This window comes from Orbicella faveolata, unplaced genomic scaffold (assembly GCF_042242905.1).
Source record: "Orbicella faveolata isolate gen_17 unplaced genomic scaffold, um_ofav_v1 contig_24, whole genome shotgun sequence".
NCBI lineage: Eukaryota > Metazoa > Cnidaria > Anthozoa > Scleractinia > Merulinidae > Orbicella > Orbicella faveolata.
This window is the reverse complement of record NW_028301552.1, coordinates 21,275,798-21,296,650: the sequence shown is the minus strand read 5'-3', so window position 1 is coordinate 21,296,650 and position 20,853 is coordinate 21,275,798. Positions and strand designations below refer to the sequence as shown.

The window sequence follows — 20,853 nt, the reverse complement described above, 5'->3', positions numbered from 1 at the left end:
TTCGTATAAGCCCCGGATATGCCGCTTCAATAGGAACTACAAGATATCGCGTGGCAAGCCTGAATACGGCGCGCGGCAGATAGTGACCATAAAAGGACAAAATTGGCTCCCAGGCTTTGGGAAATGACACCAAAGATGTCATTTATATTCCCCCTAAACTTGTGGGATTTATTTCGTTTTATTCAATTCACTAAGCTGCGAAGCAAAGTGAGAATTTGATATCGAAATAAACCTATCAAGGAGAAATCATTTCTGTCGGACATGGCCAATGTTAAAAAAAAACAAAAAAAAACACACACACACACACACACACCAAAAACCACAAGGACAAAAACGTCAAGTGGTGTAATGAACTGTGCATTTCCTTCAACTTGACGATTCAGTGTCTTCTCGTTTCATGTATTCCAAATATAGTACTCTCGGTGACTTAAAAATTTCAATGTGCCAAATTTTAGAGAGGCTAGAGACTTCATAAGTTTCCTTTCAGGGCTGATGATCAAAGACTCTTGTAGTACTGACCTTTGGTGTTGACAGTAGAGTACTCTCTTACACGTTATTAGACTGCTAGCAACGTTCATTATTTTGCTTAAAAATCAAAAAATGTTAAGTTTAAGAATCAAAAAATGTAGAAGGATCTCTTCAGAAAAAACTGGCTGTAGTAATTTGCCCAAAGAAATGAAATAGGCTCACTGAACCCTTCATCCTCAAGCTAAGCTTCTGGAAACCGCCTTCCAAAACCTCAATTAATCGTGTATTAGTTTCACTTCTATGCAAAAGACGGCAGTTTACTGATGTTCATAGAAATTGAACGTGTGCTCGATCTCAAAATTTGATTGCAAACTTCTTAACTACAAGGCCCATCAACATTTGTTTTGAATATCATAGGATCGTGTACAAATATGGTACTTGAACTTGAGCAAGGTACGGGGTCATCATTGATGTGTTTCATGCGACTGTGCTTAAATCAGATCTGTTTGATCTCGCGGAAAGTCCGGTGTATTTCTTGAATTCGTTACCTTGTTTCAGCCGGAAATATATGATTTTGCTGACCAAAATTGGCTTCAAGTGTGAAAAAATTCAAATTTCCGATTTTCATGCGGGGAAAAAGGACTTTTTCGAAACGACATAGTTTCAGACAAGAGTGCAAAGCTTGGGACAAAATATCGATCAAAAATCCTTAAGACTATATCCTTCGCCGCTGCACATACATATATAGCTAATGCATAAGGGGAGACCAATTCCACGGTATAGCTCTTTATACTTCCTGGGAGAGAGCGTGGTAGCATTACGTGACAGAGGGCCAGAACTTAAATGCATGTAACAGAGCTATCTTATCACTTGATGAGAGACTTATGCTTTCAGAAGCCCACTTCCCATTTGGAGAGCAAAGCGGAAGTCGCTTTCTTGTCAGTTTGGCTCTGTATCAAATATCTATCGCTATAAAGGTCGCTGCTTTAAACAGAGCGTTGCATTTGATCTCTTAATTGCAATGGTGAAGTTTGCAATTCAGATTCTATGTCTGGCTTGGTTGTTGACAGTGACGGTAAGTTGATTAAGAAGTTTATTACTGCACTCGTACCGTTTCACCTTTAAGCATTTCATGCTGTTTTTTGCCTCTGAATACATCTTTCTTCATTCTCGCAACTAGCCGCGTTCTTTGTTACGAAGATGCGAAATTTAATTGCTGCGTCACAAGCGCTTTAACATTGAACTTTGAGAGGATCTGAAGTACGTGTTTTGTGGCTGGTTCAAGTGCTCTAAAAGAGTAGTATTACATGAGATATGGCTGGCTGTTGAAATCTTTTAAGGATTCTTATGAGAAACCTCCTCAAGTATATACGTGATGATATCTATTCTTTTCCTTTTACTCAGTTCACTGATAATGCCTGCGGCTTAGGCTTACATTACATCTCATATTATTTCACGATGCTCAAGAGGCCATTCATCGGAAAACTGAACACACACGATGACCTTCAGGACGTAACATGTCGATAATTTCGATAGTCGATAAAAATCGATCATCGTCGATCGTTGTCGATACTAATCAATCGACAAATATCGGAAATCGATAAAAGTCGATCACACAATTTATTGTGATTATCGACTTTGTTCGATTATGATTGATTTTGATCGATTTTGATCGATTTGATCGATTTCAATCGACAAGTATCGAAAAAACAAAAAACGATGTATGGCGGGAGGAAAGAGTACAGTTGCCGAGGACAGATTAATAAAGCAGCATTGGCTATGCCAAGACTTCATTTTACCGCTTTTGTACTGTAATTGAAAGCTCGTATAAACCTCAATAACCGCAGAGAAACTACCCTTTTCTTCCACCTAAAGTACTTTATTAAGTAAATCATTTCAGATGGAATCTCTGAAATACTTTCTGTTGTATGTGTTTTATAGCAGCTGTTATCACTGTAAGCAATGATTTATGCATATGTGATGTTAAACCTAATTAAACTCCTACGCTTATCAATCTAACAAAGCAGAACTTCAATTAGTTAAAATTTAATTTCCCAGTATGCTGTTTGGCTCCTATTGTCACCCTAACGATTAAAAGTTGTTATAACTGAACGCGATGTAATGTACGCAACTGTTTACAAATTCAACTACGTCTGGAATTCGTTTTCCGCTGAAAACATGTGAGGAATTTTCTCACCAAGAACTGACATAAAATTAACCTGGGCGATCAGCCACAGAGATACCAGTGCCATCCAAACGTGAAGTAACTGAACCAAAATAGCCATGATGCATACTTGATTTAACGCAGCGTTAAAATTTCTATGATAAAATAAACAATTTGTTGTAGAAAGATGACTTCCGGGTATGCTCCGAACTGAATGCATCTAAGAGAAAAAGTATATGGAAGAAGAGATATAGAAGGCGTTCCTTTCGGTCATCGAAATAATAAAGACACAATGCGTTTTTCCTGAAAGGAGACCAGTCTTCAAACGGAGTTCCAGTATTCCAGAACTTAAAAGAGAAAAAGGCGTGACCTCTCATGTTGTGGTCATGTGATACATCATGTAAAGTTGCTTGAGCACAACGAACTTTTTCTATCAGATCAGCTTTTTTTTCGTTCGACCTATAGGTTATGTTCAAGTCATCAAGGACTTCTTTCAATAAACGAACAGTCACATCTTCCGGCGGCCCCATTTTTTTCCTTTCAGCTTCTTGCTTTTTAAGTGTCTCTTCCTTTTGAAGTCGTCCCTCCTCTGCTTTTTCTAGCTGCGGCAACAACGCCTCAAGAGCTTCTGTATTTACTTCTAAAGGGCAATCCCTTCTTTCCAAAGGACCATTAAATGTCACTAAGTGTGTATTGCACTCGCTCCACATTATTTCAGTAGTTTCCGTCAATAGCCACTTTCCGTTGCCCTTTTTGGTGTGCGAGAGAACTTTGAAACACGCCGAAACTTTGTCTCTCATTTACATTGTTTTCTTTCTTCCATTCGAATACTGGCACTGCAGACTTCGCAGATGTCTTACGCAGCAAGCGTAAGACCTGGCTGCACTTCATACCGATCCCTGGTACCCAGAAAGCTGAAATGTCACTTAAATAAAGTCCATTTGTAGTCTTTTTCGGACTTACAATTGCTTCAACTTTCTCATAAAAATCACTTCTTGCCACGACCATCCACCTGGCCATTCTTGAAGTGGAGGGGTTGTACACTTAACCTTGTTGCAATGATAGGAAATTTGCGATGTGGTAGAATTTCCCCTCATACTCCACGTAGTTCGGGGGAAGAGGCTGCTCTGTTGATGATGTTCCGGCGTTGTATGTGGATCTTCTAGCTGTTTTTATAGTCGCTGATCCCTCTATTAATTCTTCATCTTCGACCTGCATACATATGTCGGATACTGATGCGGTTACGCGATCGGTAAACATGTCTAGGCCACTGATGTTATCGTGCGATTTGCACACAGAGGCATATCTTTGCCTTTCCATATCAGATGAGAATTTTAGTCCAAGACATGACTCGTGGAACCACCTCCCACATTCAGGAAAGTCACAACCAATCCAGTGTGTTGTTGATGGTGGTTTAAAAGTAGGTTTAATGGCAGCCATCGATTGTAGATTATCTGGGATTATACATTATTAAATCAGCTTATGTTTAAGTACTGATGTGAGCTGCCGATTTTGATTAACCCGGATTTAACCACATTTAATAAACAGTACTGCTGAGTACCTGTGACTGACGTCGTTTTGTGTCTGAACAAGGCTAGATCTGGCGAGATTAACTGTTTATGGTTTATACACGGGTTCATATTTTCTGATACTGAGCAATCGTAATTCGCTGTATTTTTACTGTCATACGTTGGTTGCGGACTGGTACAACAATCACAGGCGCAAGGAGAAGCAAGGGGCATACAAACCCGGCGAATTTAGCCAACCTAACGGATAGGGAGGAGAGTCGTAGCAGCTTGTATTTGTCAAATGTTGAACTGAGTAAAAACACTGATGAAAATAAAATGTCAATTTACTTTACTTTACTTTTTAATTACCTTGCTGGCCTCGATTTTTTCCCGCATCTAGTCTAAACTTTGGCCCGTTCTGTCTCCACGAAGAAACACGACTTCGAGTTCCCAGGATCTCTCATCTCTCCCGCCTAGAGAGACCCTGGGAACTAGGTTGGTTCGAGTTATGTTGCAGATCGCGATTTAGTTCAGCTGAAACTGTTAATCGATCATTTCTCGAGGTAATTTAAACATTCTATTCTGTAATGAATAACAGACCACTTGGTTGTTCAGGGTTTTATTTAAGTTTATTGCCATACAGATTTACTTTACAGCTGTTTACACTTCCATAAAAAAGTCATTGGAGCTATTAGTCGTTTGGTTACTTGAATTTCGTAGCTGAGTGAAACATTTGTTTGCATTTTTGTCGATAAAATCGATAATGAGTTGAAAATCTTGTGATTATCGACTTTTATCGACAAATTTAATTTGTCGATTGACAATTATCGACAACTATCGAGTACTATCGACTTATCGACTACGTTTTCGATGATCGACTTTGATCGACATGTTACGTCCTGTGACCTTGAAACCCTTTGCACTCAATCATAACAGTGCGTGCATTGTCATCTTATTGCTCTTCTGTTTCATGTTTGAGTATGCTCCGAGCTGATTTTTCAATGGTAAAACTTACTTCTCCTCTAGGTTCTTTCATCTCCGGCGAATAAGAGAGGGAATAGAGGTAAATATAACTGTAAATATAACTGTAAACATATGTCAGGCAGTCCCGGGGGGAGGGGGTTCTCCCTTATATGGGCTATATAGGTATGTGCGACCCCAAAGGGTATGGTTTTTTACCCGCTTTGGTCAGAAATAGAGTATCGATTTTGGTAGTTTTGGTCTCAAATAGGGTATGGTTTTTGCACTCTTGTCTTGAATTGGGTGTGATTATTTTAGAAGAAGCGGCTACTTTTTCATCATTATTGATAACTCAGCCCATCAACAAAGCCCTTCACTTGGTAACTGATACAGGAAGCTTAAATATGAGACAGGTCTGAACTCTGAAACAGGGTATTGATTCAAGGATGTTCGCGCGAAAATGTTCTACTCATAGATGTTCCTTAAACTTCTATTGCGGACAGAAAATGAATTACTCGTTTGGGAAATGAAATAAATAAATAAATAAATAAATAAATAAATAAAATAAAATAAAATAAAAAATTGGGAGTCACAGACTTCGTTTCAGAGATAAAGCCTGTGGAAAACTAGTCTGATTTTTAAAAATTGGCGCGCGTAAATCAGGGTGGTCTCCAGAGTTTTTAGCATAAAATATCAAAGGTGAGCCCCGGAGACAAACTATCCTAGTAAAATATTGTATAAGTGAATCCGTTGCGTTGATAATTCCAAACTGATTTCACAAAACTTAACCCTCCAAGAGGCATTTGAAACCGCCGCACACTGGATAAACGAAGAACTAAAAAAGAACGGAATTTGATGGTTCATTTCGCATAAAATTCAAACTAATCGATAGATCTTCTTCATTTTCTCGCTAAGCATAGGAAATCGGTAGAGAAATAATGATCCATCAAAAGAAAAATAGGGTCACCGAATGTCCAAGATCGTTAAATCCAGGCAACCCTATAGCAATGGCGTGCCCAGTAAGGATGCACAGAAACAATTAGGGCGAACATCTTAAGAAGGGTATCGAAGTTTTGGACAGGTCATAAAGTGGTATGGTACTATGATCAAATTTTTAGTCCTTGAATTTTTAGATTAGTCACATAAGATTCCACGAAAGATTAAAAACATCCTTTGCCGTTTGCAAATACCTGCATTGGTTTTGGAGATATCAAAGCTTGAAAAATGTTTAAAATATGCAAACGAAAGGACTGATGACGTCATACACTCAACCAAATGTTACATCAAGTATATAAATACAGCTATCTCGGTCAATTTGTTACAGGTACCATTGAAACTTAGTAGACTATTAGTTCTACATTCAACACACCTACGGCGTTAAAAAGTTCAGTTCCCACGGAAACCTACTCTTTCCCAGACCCCTCCAACCTGAGTTCAATATTTTAGCGATTTTCGGCTCGAAAAACATCAAACAAGGCCATGAACTCGAACTAATATATGTTTGGTGGATCATGCAGATCAGGTACAATTAGCAAATATCAATATGGAACGCTAAAGGTGGCCAGAAAGGTCTTAAATATCGCGGAGGTCTGGACCCCAGTATGTTTCCATGGTAACAAAAATGTTAGGTTCATATTGTGGAGCACCTCCAGTAGAAAATCAAAATCCGGTTGAGTTTATGACGTCATCACTTAGCTTATTTGCATATTTTAAAAACTTGAATATCTCTGGAACGAAAGAGATATTTTAAAGTAGTAAACAGCGTATTTCTTCTCGTACAGACTAATTGTGTATGTTTTGAAATGGCTCAGATAGGAAAGATGATTTTCGCCATAGTACCACTATAAATAGGATATGGAAAATCAGGGATTTTGAAAAGTGCAGATTGGAGAAGACCCTGGGGACAAGGTTGTGGTCTGGGCCGCACACCCCACCCGAATTTCTGGGAGTACGTTCCCCGGGCAGGCAGTGTTTTGGTCGTGGACACACTATGTAATTATCTAGCTCATGTGAACTTCGAAACGATGGGAAAAACGCGAAATTTGCGAAGGACTGAAAACGGATTGTGAAAGGCAATTTGTTAATTTAGCTAATTGTGCCGGGGTAAATCGCAACTCGCACAGACAATACATGATTTGGTATAACTTGTGACGTTTTCTTCGCCTCCGGTTAGGGATCGCGTCTTGTCATACAAGATATTGCTCTGGTGGTCCTTCTTCGAGGCGAGGGTAATTTTGGCTGACGGTCGCAACAAATGATGAATTCCCACGCTCCACACCAAATTTTCTGGTGTGGTGACATTGGGTTGGCGGGTTCTTTTTCAGCTTTGCTGGGATAATACTGATAATGTAATGCTTTAAAATGAATGCCCTTTGTATGGGTCGTATGAAAATAGCATTGTTTATTAAGGAACTTCATGTAACGCTCAGTCATAAAGTCGGATCGTTGCTCAAGTGGACATAAAATAGCATTTTTACTACTCTATAATGCCTGATGCTTCAACTATGCCTACCATGCTGCAAGTGTGCCTAAATTATTCATGTTCAATTACGCTTAAGGACCGTTAAGTCATAATGTCTCTTTGATGTTGACGGTTTCTTACGCCCGATTCTTTTTCATGGTAAATGCCCCTTGTCATTACGATTGCTATCTTTTATACAAAAGCAGCCAATGGATGCCCAAGCGATGAGCTGTCTAACTTCCCCAAGAAATACACTGAAGATCTTCAAAAGCGAGTTCTGGACAGAATTGTCTTCGTGGGAGTCAACAAAAGAGATTGGTTAATCAAACAGCGGAACTTCAAAAGAAGGCTCACAGGGGTGAGTGGCAGATGGAAGCCTGTGATTGGTCTCTTTGGTGATAAATAAGACCATTAAAAAAGAAGAAAAAATTAAACTGGACGATGCTCTCTCTCTCTACATTTGAAAAATAATTGATGTTAACAGTATAGTGTCCCATGCCACTTGTTTTTGTAATGAAGTCTGAATTTCGCTATTACATTCAAATCAACTTAGAATAAGATAAGGAAGGTCATAAAGTCCCTGTTTGTTAATATTTCGATCTTAGTACGTTGTTACATGTTAGTTATCTGGGTCGATCTCGATGAACCACGTGGCTACTAATGTTATGCCACTGTGCTGTTAAACGGCACAACCATGCACTTATGCTAAAAAGCTGGTATTTTCTTGCAGTGGGTATTCCAACGACTGGACAAAAACAAAGATGGTTCGGTTGACTACAACGAAGCTGTGACAGGAAGATGGGGTCTGCGAGGTCCAAGAGTGTGCCAGATAGCTTTCCTTCAAGAGTGTGATAAGGATCAGAGCAAGAGTGTGTCCAAGACGGAATGGCTAAATTGCTTCCAAATCACTCCAGGTGACAATACATCATTGAAATCAATGACTGTCAAGCAGGACAGTAGAGTGTGCAGTCTCGAGTTACTTGGTCGCGTTCGTAATAATATGCTAACCCATGTAATAAATTTCCTCTCTTCTGCTTAGAATGCAAGAAAAGCTGTGCCCGTGGTCAACTTGACACTGTGCTTTGTCAGTGCAAGTGTCCTGATGGTGTTATCCAAGGACGGGTAGTGACATCATCTGGAGCCCCACTTCGGGATGTCGGCATTTTATTAGAACTCTTCCCTTACACAGAAGTGGCAAGAACCAATAAGAGTGGGCACTTTTCAATCATTGACAGGTGTGAAAATAAATCATATACAGTGAAGAAGAACGACTACATTCCACTTCGACTTGAGGGTGGCATCAGAGGTGCTAATCCGCTAACGATCCAGCTTGAAGATGCAGGTATGTTGATGGTTTGCAACCCTGGCAATAACGGTTTTAATCAAAACTATAACAAAATTCTCGAACGTGATTGGCTATCAGCAGCCCGATTTGAGCTTTAATTGGACAGTGTACGCGTCATGCTTGTAATTGGACAGTATGCGTCATTTTGCGCGCGCTGTTGCGGTGCACTTTGTCGAGTAAACTGCTGTGTTTTTCAGCGTTCATAACGACGTTTAATCGTTCAGCGATCAATCGATGGTTTGTTCGTTTCTCGAATTTTGTCGTAGTTTTGATTAATTGGTAACAGGACATCGTGTCGTCCAATTCAGTCTGTAATCATACGCGTCATTAACAAATCGGACTCCCGCTTCGCGGTCGTCCGATTTTGTTTATCACTCGTATAATTACAGACCGAATTGGACTCCACTCGGTCCTATTACCATTATTAATAAGCATATATTTCAATTACTTCAGCTTTCTCAAGATGCACCTTGTTTCAATGGATAGATCAAGTACCACATGCAAAGGACTTACGAATGTGTAAATCTAAATAGTAATAGAACTTTTTATCACTTAGCATCATCGTTCAGTGTCGTTCATCGCTCGCTATATATTGAACAGTCGAAATGTGGTAGAGAAAATCAGTATTACCACTCGCTAACTTCAGGCCTGGTTATATGCACAGCATCTCGTTGGAGTTCCTTTCTTTTTCAGAGCCAGCTTACATCACTGCTAATCCCAAGGGCAAGACGCGTATTGCAGGGCAAAGTGTGAATTTCACTTGTGAGGCAGAAGGGACACCACCAATTGAGATCAGCTGGTAAAGCTCTAAATCATAGTTACGTCAACGTGGACATTTGGCAATAAGTCAAAGTGAATCTTTGTAACAAATTAAACGTATAGTGCTCTGAAGGATTTACGTGAAACACGTAGACTTTGTTTAAACTGCATTTAGATTTCTCCGGTTGTCAGGCGTCGTCTTTCTTGAAGTTACAATCCAAAGAGTATTAAGTGTCTCCTAACAGGAGTTGTTCTGAGGTAGTGTTAGGCTCGATGGAGTTTTGTTAGTTTAGACGTTTATGATCCTGGAAGAAATAGTTGGGTGGTGTGAACATCATTTCCATTTTTGCTTCTTCAAGGTACCACAATGGAAGGCGTTTACCGGAGTTAACCGTGGGAATGAGATCGAACTTGTTCATTGCAAATGTGAATGGAGCTCAAGGTTTGTACACCTGCAAGGCTACAAACGATTACGGATCAGAGATGTCCTCTCCTGGCGAGCTAAAGATAAAAGGTAAGACGATTTTTTCAACGGCTGCTTATAGGTGAAATTCTCAAGAACAAGCATGGCTTAAGTATGGAGTGCCACGTGTTTTCTCGTGTTTTTCTCATTGAGTTACTTACCTTTTCAATTGCATTTCGTCTTATTATTAATATACAAAGCAGACAGAAAAAGGTCATTTGTGGACACATCTAAATAAAAATGGCCCTACCACCAGTGGACATTTTCGAAACATTCGATAAATACTTTGGTGTAAGGGAGGAATTGAATGTTACCTTTTTTCATGCCTTTTGGTGGGATTCTCTAGCATGATTCAGCTCTCATTATCCATTCGAGGTTTCTCAGAATGATAAAATACCATCACAGGTTTCGATTCAGTTGAAAGGTCCGACCGTAGATTTCTAAGAATTTTTGAGCGATTTTTTAAAATTTCTGAAAGGGAACAAAAGGAAACTGGGTGGATTTACGGCTTTTAGAGCAAATATTTGTAAACAAAGATTACTGAGATTGAATGAATGGGGTGGCGAATGGTCCTTCAAAAACTCTAATCCCGCAAAATCTTAGATGAATTTCACGGGTCTCATTGCAGTCTCGTTTTTTAACGGTTATGTGCGTCTCGCACTCTCGGAGTCTCGATTTTTTGCAAGGCCAACGCTCTTCAAGGGCCGACTCGTTCATTTATCTGTTTTTACAAATGAGGTCTTCTCGTCACTTGATATTGAATTTCATTGAAGCAACTTACAAATTTCCGAGAAAAAGTTAATCCTAACTTCTTCTTAAGTCTCTTAAATTTTTGAATTCCACGAAAATGCTACAAAACCTTCGCAACGTCCGTTTTGGCGCCAAAAAGACAGTTATTTTGTTCTAGGACTGTTCTTTAATCGAATTTCCAGTTCCAACCAGTTCGAAGAAGCTGGCTAAAAGACTGTACAAGCTCATTCTAGCTCTTAACTAAATCTGGGTCTCGAATTTTAATAGTCTGAACGTCTTGCGCTCGCATCCAAAACGCTTTGAAGTCTCGGTCACGCAATCTAAAAAGTCAAAATGTCTCGGGCTCGACTTGTCTCGCCGTCTAGCAAAGTGTCGCATTTACCATTCGCCACCCTTAATGAAGATTAAAAATGAGATTTTTAAGTTAATAACTAGTATTCCGCATCCTTCAACTCTCATTCTGTTTCATAAAACCTTAATTGCAAACCCCCATTAATCTTCAGCACGGCCTCTATGCAACCACGTTTTAGCCAAAGCTACAAAATAAAAAAAAAAACGTATCTTATGTTCTTAAAAATGCAGAGGAAATCTTAGACACCTGCAATCGAACACCAAGCAGTCACATCATAAAACTTCCCCCAGGATGCCGTGAAGGGTACTCGGGCAAGAACACGTTGGATATTGGCCAATGTTCTGATGAACCGTGCTCTCAGATTTCATCCCTTTCGCAAACTTGCGCCGTTAATGAAGATTGTTGCTGCAGACCTAGGGGCAAGGACTACCAAGAGAGGGTTTTGATAACTTGTGGTGGAAGTTTCAGCGAAATGATATTTTACCGTGTCAAAGAATGTGGCTGTAGCTCATGCGTGAAAAGGGAAGCTGTAATAAAAGGTGAACGGCTAGTCATTACTGTTAATGTTACTGTGTTCAATTGTAGTTCATAATTGTATATATTAACGTAAATTACCGTTCCCGGCTTCATATCTCTGGCATAAGAAACGGGGGAGCTATCGCTTAGTAACCCAGCGTCACACACAAAACAATAACAACCTTTATTTGCCCTCGGCAGTGTTTATAGCACAAATGCTAGTGGGGGGAGCAAACAACTGAAACATATAATTTCAATCAAACGTAGCATTGTTTAGAGTCTCATTTGGCCGCAAAAAAAACCAGTTGGTTATTTACAAGCAAGCATGGCCGAGGATCTGAACTCTAGTCTACCGTGAAACAAATTGAGGCAGTGGTCAGAACTAGAATCAGAGACCTCTGGATTGCGAGTCCGACGCGCTGACCAATCGACCTCGCCTTCTCCAACCCAGTTATGCTAAGTAATCTTCGTCTAGCTGGTCGTTTTCCTGAACTTTTTCCTTGTTAAGAAGAGGGTGGTAAAGAGTTGCAGAGGGTGAAGGGAACTTTAACAGTTTCATGGTACTTTTTTTGCCTGGTTCAATGGACTCATCACCAGAACATTTTGACATTGCCTTACAGGAGAAGTTGTCGGTGGCCCTAATCAAATCCCAGTCAAGAACGTCAAGGTTATCTTCAGAAAAAGAGTAGTTGATAGGACCAACGAAGAAGGAAAATTCTCCTTCGTTGTGACTGACGACGTGGACCGTTTGACAGTCACATTTCAAGACTCAGCAGATCAATTCTCTGACACTACCCGGACCATGCCATTTCAGAGGGGCAGAACTGTAGTCCACCGGGTAGTACTACAGAAGGAGGATCCACCAGTGACATTCGACAGTAGTAAAGACCTAAGGGTGCCTCTGGGACATGCTGGTGACAACATGGCGGAACTAGAACTGCCAGCTGGTAATCTGCTGGATAAAGCTGGAAAGCCATTTAAAGGTGAATTTTAAACCTAGGCGTTTGTGTAAAAGCTATGTTTGCTTGTAACTGCAAGCGCACACAATTGCCTATACGCTGTTTTTTTGTTTTTTTTTTTCTGTTTTGTTTATTCTTTCTCTCTGGTCTATATTTCTCGTACTCCTCTGTTTTCTCTCATGGTTTAGTAGAATTCTACCAGTATACTAATGAAAATGTTGTAATATGATTGGCTGAGCCATTGCACACTATCAGCGATTGGTGTACAGTGGCTTGGTGTGGTCGACAAAATTGCAACGTTTCCTCGTCTCTCCAAAGTTTTAAAAGAACGTTTAGAAACAAATGGATAATCAAATTCCTGAGAAGACTAAAAGGAGGGCATTTACGGTTTCCTGAATTGAAAGACCTCGAAATTTTTGAAAGAAACTGATAAACACACGTACACAACTGCAAATGTCAAATTGACAATTCACTCCGCGCGAATTCTCTAAAGCGTGATGTTTGATACTATGATCCGAAATAACTGGAACCGTTAAATTTCAGTTAGAATTCTACTAAAACAATTAGATTATTCGCTCTCGTTTTCTATGAGAAATCTCTAGCTCATAATCTAATTGTTATTAAATACTCGGGGTACTAAACGACGGTTTTCTTTAAAATGTTTTAAATGCTTTTTATTCGTCCTGGTCTACATTTCTCATAGCTATAGCTCCTAGTTTTCGCTAGTGTCCAGTCGGTTGCCCTAAACGACGGCATTACGTTTACGGCTATTTGAAATTTTTATCTCTTTGGTGATTCTTGGGGAACCTGAATGTTCTTGAATTCTCATCTATTTGAGCTTTTTGCTTATTTCCCGAAAATGCCTGTCAAAGGAGCTGGAATAAGACATTTTGATGTTTCTTTTCCACAGGTAACGCAAAGCTAAGGGTGAGTTTGAGAGATCGAAGAAACTCCAGTGACGTATTCTCTATGCCAGGAGACTTCACAACAGTTGACCAATCAGGAAGTGTTCAGCCTCTGAAAACATACGGGATACTTCAAGTTAAAGTTCAGGACGAGAACAATGAGAAACTTGACTTTGCAGGAAATATGAAGATTTACCTCGATGCTGATAAGGTAGAACATCATTACAATGGAGAACTCTATGAATAGCACTAGCCTAATTCTTTAGTACACAACCCATAGTATATAGACGCTCTTGGACCAGTTTGCCATAAATATGATAAGCATAATTTATACAAAGCCAGGGACAAAGCAGAGGAAAAAATTGTTTGTTATCAATCTTAACCCTTAAGCGCGCGCAGGACACGGGACGGGCTGGGGGCGGGGAGGGGGAGGGAGGGGGGGGGGGGGGGGGAAGACACGGAAAGTATACCACAACCTCGTTGAGCAGCACTGATTTGCACTTTCTTTACCTTCCTTAACATTTTTCCATCAATCTACGCCATTTTCACACTTTCCAGAAAAAAGCGAAATCTAATGCGTTGGATTCAAGAAGACGTCGTGTGACGTTCGTCGTTTGAAGAACATCCAATGCAATATTACCGTGTAGAGCATCCAGAGGGTTTAATATGCCAAGGGACTTCCACCCCCCCACCCTCCCTCCTCCCCACCACCGTCCCCTGTACCAAGCTGGGGGTACGAGCATGGTCGGCTTTCAAACAGCTCCGGGTTAATACGACTCCCTGCCTTTCTACTTTACTTTTTTTACTTTACCTTCTTCCTTTCATTATATTCCTACTTAAATTGTAAACTACTTTTTTGTCAACTCCTAAAGATTACCTTACCAAGGAATTCTTCTGGAGAAATGGCGCCATGGTTGTGGTGGCTTGATGAAAAGACCGGAAGGTGGCGACGAATGGGAGAAATGAAGCCAGCTGACACTTCAAGGACCAAACGAGCAGAAGGTGGCAGGAGGTTTTACATCGGCGACATTCAAACTGACAAAATATCATATATCAACATTGACATCCAGTGGAAACGCTGTTACGTTCGAGCTCAGGCTTACACCAAGACCAATGAAGGCAAGCAACCCGTGATTGGAGCCGAAGTCACGTTGATTGGCAAGGAGAATGCCAATGAGGAACAGTATTATGGATATACCAAGGCAATCACCAATAGAAACGGAATAGCCTGTATTCCAGCTTGGTGCGATTCATACGTCGTTTTACAGTCAAGCAAGGCGTCGAATAATGTTGATGGCAGTAAACGTGTCATTCAGCTGAATGCCGAACACCAAGTAACCCTGGTGAAACTGTCGCCTCAGTTAGAAGCATCATCTATTTCGGAAGGGAATAAATCGACTTCGTTTCAGTTCATAGCAAAAGTAACTTCGCAGGCAGGGCCCATATTCGCTGGGGACGAGATGCACAAGTGTCGCGATGTCAGTGACACTTTGGTGGCGTTTGCATTTTACTTGGAGGAGAAAGAAATCGAAGTGGATGTGTTCGATGATTTTGGTTCCTTGCCACCTGGTCACCCACTGTCATGGTACGCAATGGATGCTAGCAAACCAAACCAGGAACCGAACAAGTGTTTCATGAAAATTAGAACTGAATACTACATTGAAGCATCCGTTCCTATGGTATCAGTACAAAGTTTCACACCTAACCAGGAGATCAGGTACGGATTTTCCATAAAAGAGCAAACACCCACTCAGGAAACACGAACTGTGGATGGTTACTGGAATTTGGTAGTGGCTTATGCTTGTGTCGAATACAGATGCAGCGAAATAGATAAAGACACGTTTCTTGTTGTAAATCTTCTCACTGATTACTGTGTGGTTCCGCGACCGATTCCTCCGCTCCGTCTCAAGAACCATCAGTATGAAAACTCCACTTTCACTTTCACCTCGCAAAGAAGTACAAGCCTCTATGCTCCGTTTGATGTATCTGACGGTAAATTAGGACTGTACACAGGACCTGGGAAAATTGCAGAAGAGCGGTGCAAGGCTGGGGGAGAAATTGCTGTAGGAGAGGGCGCAAGAAAAGAAACAAGCGCTGGATATGCAGTGCTAGCCATTGATCCAATTGAATGTCTACCGGATGAAGAGCCCCCATGGGTATGGGAGGATCGACAGGAGGGCATTGGTCCAGGTCAATGAATAAACCTCATTGAAATGGTTCTTTTAAATGCATCGAGAAAAAAATAATCAGCGAGTGGTAGAAGACAATTATTAGTGCTCAGAGTGTGTTGTTAAACTCACGAGAATTGGGCCTCGTTAAGTTTAATTCATTTTAAAGTTGTGGTTTAAGTTTTTAATTTTGATTTTAATTGTCTTGATTTTTATCAAAATACTTGGAAAAAAAAATAAAAAGCACTATTCAGCTCGCTAATTTCAGAAGGCATATCTCCTGTTTTGTTGTGAAATTCAAATATCTCCCCCCTGTCCTCGCTTATGTGTTCGAGAGGTTGGTGGGCACAACCTTTTGGAAGGTGTCAATTTATCAATAATGGTGATCATGGTGCATCAAAGAAACTGATGAATCCCTGGGTGCGTTCCCTAGGGGTGGTCTGGATCTAGATCAGTGATCCAAGATCACTCAGGTGATGCTGTATCAAAGAAACCGATGAATCCACCTTCGTCGAAGATCCATCGGTTCCTACGATCTACCATGATCCTAGTGATCTTGGATCACTGATCTTGATTCAGATCACCCCAAAGGAACGCACCCTTTCCAGAGTGAATTCATCGGTTCCTTTGGTGCATCATGATCCAAGCGATCTTGGATCAATACTGATTTTATCCAGTTATCACAAAGGAACGCACCTTGTGAGGTTAAGATGTCTAGTTATTACCTAATGCGTCTTTTTTGCGTGTTTATGATATGGACCGAGACAAAGTCGACGTACATAATCACGCAAAGTAGAACGAGCAATATCGAGCAATATTGACGTAACAACCATGGCCAAAAACAGATTTATTACAAGGCGGTAGAAAACCGTTTTCTTGCGAGGCCAAGCGGTCTGTCACGCACAGGGGTTAGTTGATCTTGCTTGTTCGGGGAGTCAGCCACTGAAGTTAAGACTTAATTTAAACCTTACATTTCAATGGCCTCGAATTTCTTTGTTAAGGTGTTGAAAAAACTCGTCGAAATCGCTTTAAAAATCGCACCACGCTCATCGAAGTAACAAAGTAGAAGACGTAAATTTTAGCATACTCCAATCAAGTTATACAAGCGAGATTTGTCTAGCTTGAATCATATTTGCGTTTGCGTTAAGCAACAGGGCACTTTTTTTGTGTTTATATAGCCTCATCTAAACACGAGGGGTTTCGAAGAATTCGAGAGAGTTATGGAAACCCGAGACGCAGTCGAGGGCTTGCATAACTTTCGAGAATTTTTTTAGCCTCTCGAGTGTTTATATGAGGCTATGTAGACACGGAAAAAGTACTCAATTGCTTTTCTAAAATAATTCTCAAAATTACGCACGAATCTAAAACGTCACAACCGTGTTTACACACTCTCATCTAGACACACCTATCGACCAATGAGAGCGCGCATAGTATAGCAATAATTTTATAATTAAGACTCTAAACTAATTTATTAGACTATAAACTTGCCTAAACAAAATACAATGCCCAGTTGTCTCATTATCTTAAAAAACTTGAAAAACAAAACAACAACAAATTCAAATCAAACAAACAGCACAAAAAAAGGAAGATGAAAGCGGTCTGCCAATTAAACTGGCTGTCCTAAATAGGATACAGGGCAGCCATTTTAACATAGAGTGTAATCAAAGTGGTTATGAGCCACACAACTTGAAAAATAGATCGTCTTTAAATACGGGAAATTTTGATGCAACTGCACTGAGTTTTCATTCCGTAGATCATATGTACAAAACGCAACGGTAAGAGAACACATGAAGAGATGCGACACCGTTGAAATCATTCATGACGTTATCGTCTTATCCGATCACCAAAGCAGGTAATTAAGTCACTGCATTGCGGCTTCTCATTTTCTTTCCTATTTTTCCGATCAGCATTTTCTCTGTCAATATCAGTCATTTTCCTCCTCTTGCATGTACTTTCTGGCGCCTTCTTCGTCTTCGGCTTAGCCCATCCATTGCCTCATGCTGGGGCGTAACCAAGATTTTTCAAAGGGTGTTCACACTGTGTCAAAGGAGGGTACTCACCAGATTGTTGTGTCATTTTTTGCCATCTGTTGTAGGTTGTTTGCTTACAAAAGGCTTACAAAAGGGAGTGTCACAACCACTCCAGGACCCCCCATCCCCTCCCCTAGCTACGCCCCTGGCCTCATGTGCTTAAGGAGAATTTGACCGCCCCATCGATATAAGCTCATGTATATATCTGACTGATTTTTCGAAAACAATGACAACGACAACGACAACGACAACGACAACGACAACGACAACGACAACGACAACGACAACGACAACGACAACGACAACGACAACGACAATGATAATAATATTTATAGAGGGGGTGATCTCACCGCATAAAGTGGTTTTCAGAACGGCCCTGTAAAGAGTATAAACCCCTTCATTCATGTAACCTGGTGTTTCTTTTTTTTTTTCTTCAGTACCTTGTAAGGTATAACTGACCAGCATGAGGTGTAGAGAACTGCTTGCTGCATATTTCAGTTTCTTGTCACTTGTCGCTGCCCCATCCTCCTCTTTTCAATTTGTGTTAAGTTGTTTGGCCCGTCTACACTCGAACGTGCGTGTTTGAAGTTTAGTTCGCGCGGTGACTCGGAGAAGGAGCTGATCCGGATTTACCTATCTATAAGGCTGCCTAAAGCTAATCTGCCTGAGGACATCATTAAGTTGTTCTTCGACAGAAACAATTTTCTAAATTGAAACAGAGAGAAAGTGGGAGTTTTTTTACATCTTTTTTTTAGAACTTGAGAGAGAAATGCCTAACAAAAATAACCAACATAACTACTGCAACATTTCTTTGTTTCTATCGAGCTTTAGTATAAATCATCTAGCGTTCTATCACGAATGCAGGTATCGTAACATTAGCGTATTTGAAAGATTGCTAGTTTTGGTACACTCACGAATGTCGACACCAGTTACTGTACAAAAACTCGCAATCTAATGGTAGTGTTAGCTGCACCCTCGTTAGCTATCACGCGTTATAGCTCACCGTTAAATTTTCTCCGATTCTAATTGGTTTTAATTGATCACGTGATGCGATAGTGTTCATCCGCGGAGAGAAACTATCAGTCCTAATGCCCGTCCTAGGAAGACACCTGGATGGATAGTACTCGTCCGTGAAAACTTTTCTGTAAATTATAGAAAACAAACAATTGAAATTGTATTAGGGGAGCTATCGGTCTGATATAGTTATTGTTGCCCCTTGGAATTTTGATGTTCTTAAAGCTAGCATATTTGCCCTCGAAGCTTCGCTTCTCAAGCAAATATTTGTTGTAAGGTCATTCCTCATATTTGCATTGCGCATCCTTACTGCGCATAATTTATGGCGTCATTAGCGCGCGCTCGTGCAAGCGCACATTGAAAACATGACGGAATTGCCTTGATATTGAGCTCTGTCAGTTGAAAAATGGCTCTAGCTCACCAACGAGCACGGGCACCCCAATTTTTTTTCCACTCATTGTAATCAACTAATCATAAGCTTTGCGTGAGAAAAGACTGATCTAATTTCTATTGCTGAAAATTGAATAAATAAGAAAAATAGCAGATACATGGTGGTCTTTTCTATTTGGCAGTCGGTAAGCACGTCAAGAAATTTGGCTCAAATTTTTAACAAAGGATTTCGCTTTCTGTCTGAATCAAACTTAAAACGTTTATTTGTGTCCGACACAATGTATTGACTGTAGTTTAATGCGTGTTGTTATGAGTCCGGGCTCACAAAGATGTTACAATTACTGGGAATGCGTTCTTATAATAAGCATTAAATAATGCCAAAATGGGGCACTTTCAATGCCTCACTGCTCGTTAATGAGCATGGGTACCCCCCTTTTTAATTTCAAAATTGAAGTTATCATATGATAAATATTCAGTGGATAAAGTTTTGAACAAAAATCTATTGTCAGTTTTATTCCAGAGGAATTACCTTAAGAACATCACATTTCCGCGGCAACTGTCAGCCGATAGTTCCTCGACAGAAACACTCTAATGTTTAAATAGAAACCTCGAGCTCATAGTCTAGAAGCACAATTTTTAACCAATCAGCACGAGTATTTTCTTTGAGCTATTTCCTAATTGCCAATAACTTAGTTGTAACGAATACTGCAAAGGTGAAATTGGAGAGTGCACCTGTATATATTTCCTGAGATTTTTTGAAGTTTTTGCATCCCGGGAAACTAGTGGCTGTTAGTGAAGGCTAATAAAGGTCAAAAACGGAGAGGAAAAAATTCGGCGCCGAAATGTACAAGAGAAGCGAGGAGGCTCTGGGAAAATAGTTTCAGTTCCAAACGGTTCAACGGTTGCGTCGGTATTGTTCTGTCCAATCAGCGAGAATTAGCAGGCCCACAAAACTACTCAGCACCTTCGCCATATTGCATGCAACCTCGTTTCCAGCGCTTTTCCTTTAGAGATTGGGAGGGGCGGGCCTCCAAATTTTAGTTTGTTTCAAGGCTGAAAAAATTGGAAAAATAGAGTCATCACATGCGCAAGAAAATCGTAGAAAATTTCAAAATTTGGATCGACTGCAAGTATCGTGATACTTTCGAAACACCGGACTCTGAGGACGACTTATCCCCACAGCTTTGTTGTCGCTTTAACTCATTTCCGGTAGCAATTTAACTAATATCACGACTTGTTTTTAGTTTTTTTTCCGTCTCTTTTTTGTGGAAAGAAGGAAAATTTCCTCTTTCAGTCACCCAATATTGAGGACAAAGCGTTCGATGATAAACATTAAGAAACCGATTTCAATATTTTTAGAAGTGAATAGTTTACTTTCTACAGTTTACCGCCCAACATGTCCACCTGCCTTTTCTCGCCTTTTCACGCTAAATCTCCGGAATTTCCACAAACACGAGCCATCTCCGAAAGTTCAGTATCCACCTACATATATACTTGGAATCCACACGAAGCAAAGAATGCCACGGTTTAACAAACATGCAAGTCCTTAGGGCTTTATTTTATCCCATTTTTATGCACTCCTCAACAAATCAAGTGTTTCTCTAATCACGTAGTTGTAGACCGGGTACGAAGTCTGTATCA

General features: G+C 40.3%; 1 protein-coding gene across 2 annotated transcripts; it reads left to right on the top strand.

The window, feature by feature from the left end:
- Positions 1-1,433: 1,433 nt before the first annotated feature.
- On the top strand, positions 1,434-16,048 carry LOC110044626 (cartilage intermediate layer protein 1-like). Of its 2 annotated transcripts, none has more exons than XM_020750188.2 (11): positions 1,434-1,543; positions 5,167-5,203; positions 7,765-7,919; positions 8,292-8,475; positions 8,601-8,903; positions 9,600-9,705; positions 10,025-10,179; positions 11,461-11,769; positions 12,367-12,729; positions 13,616-13,821; positions 14,483-16,048. In XM_020750188.2, exons 1-11 carry the CDS (start codon positions 1,490-1,492, stop codon positions 15,806-15,808), a joined length of 3,198 nt encoding a protein of 1,065 aa, XP_020605847.2. In that variant the 5' UTR covers positions 1,434-1,489; the 3' UTR covers positions 15,809-16,048. The 2 variants fall into 2 exon arrangements, with proteins under 2 accessions (XP_020605847.2, XP_020605848.2); XM_020750189.2 differs by having other exon boundaries at positions 1,441-1,543; positions 7,768-7,919.
- The last annotated feature ends 4,805 nt before the right edge of the window (positions 16,049-20,853 follow it).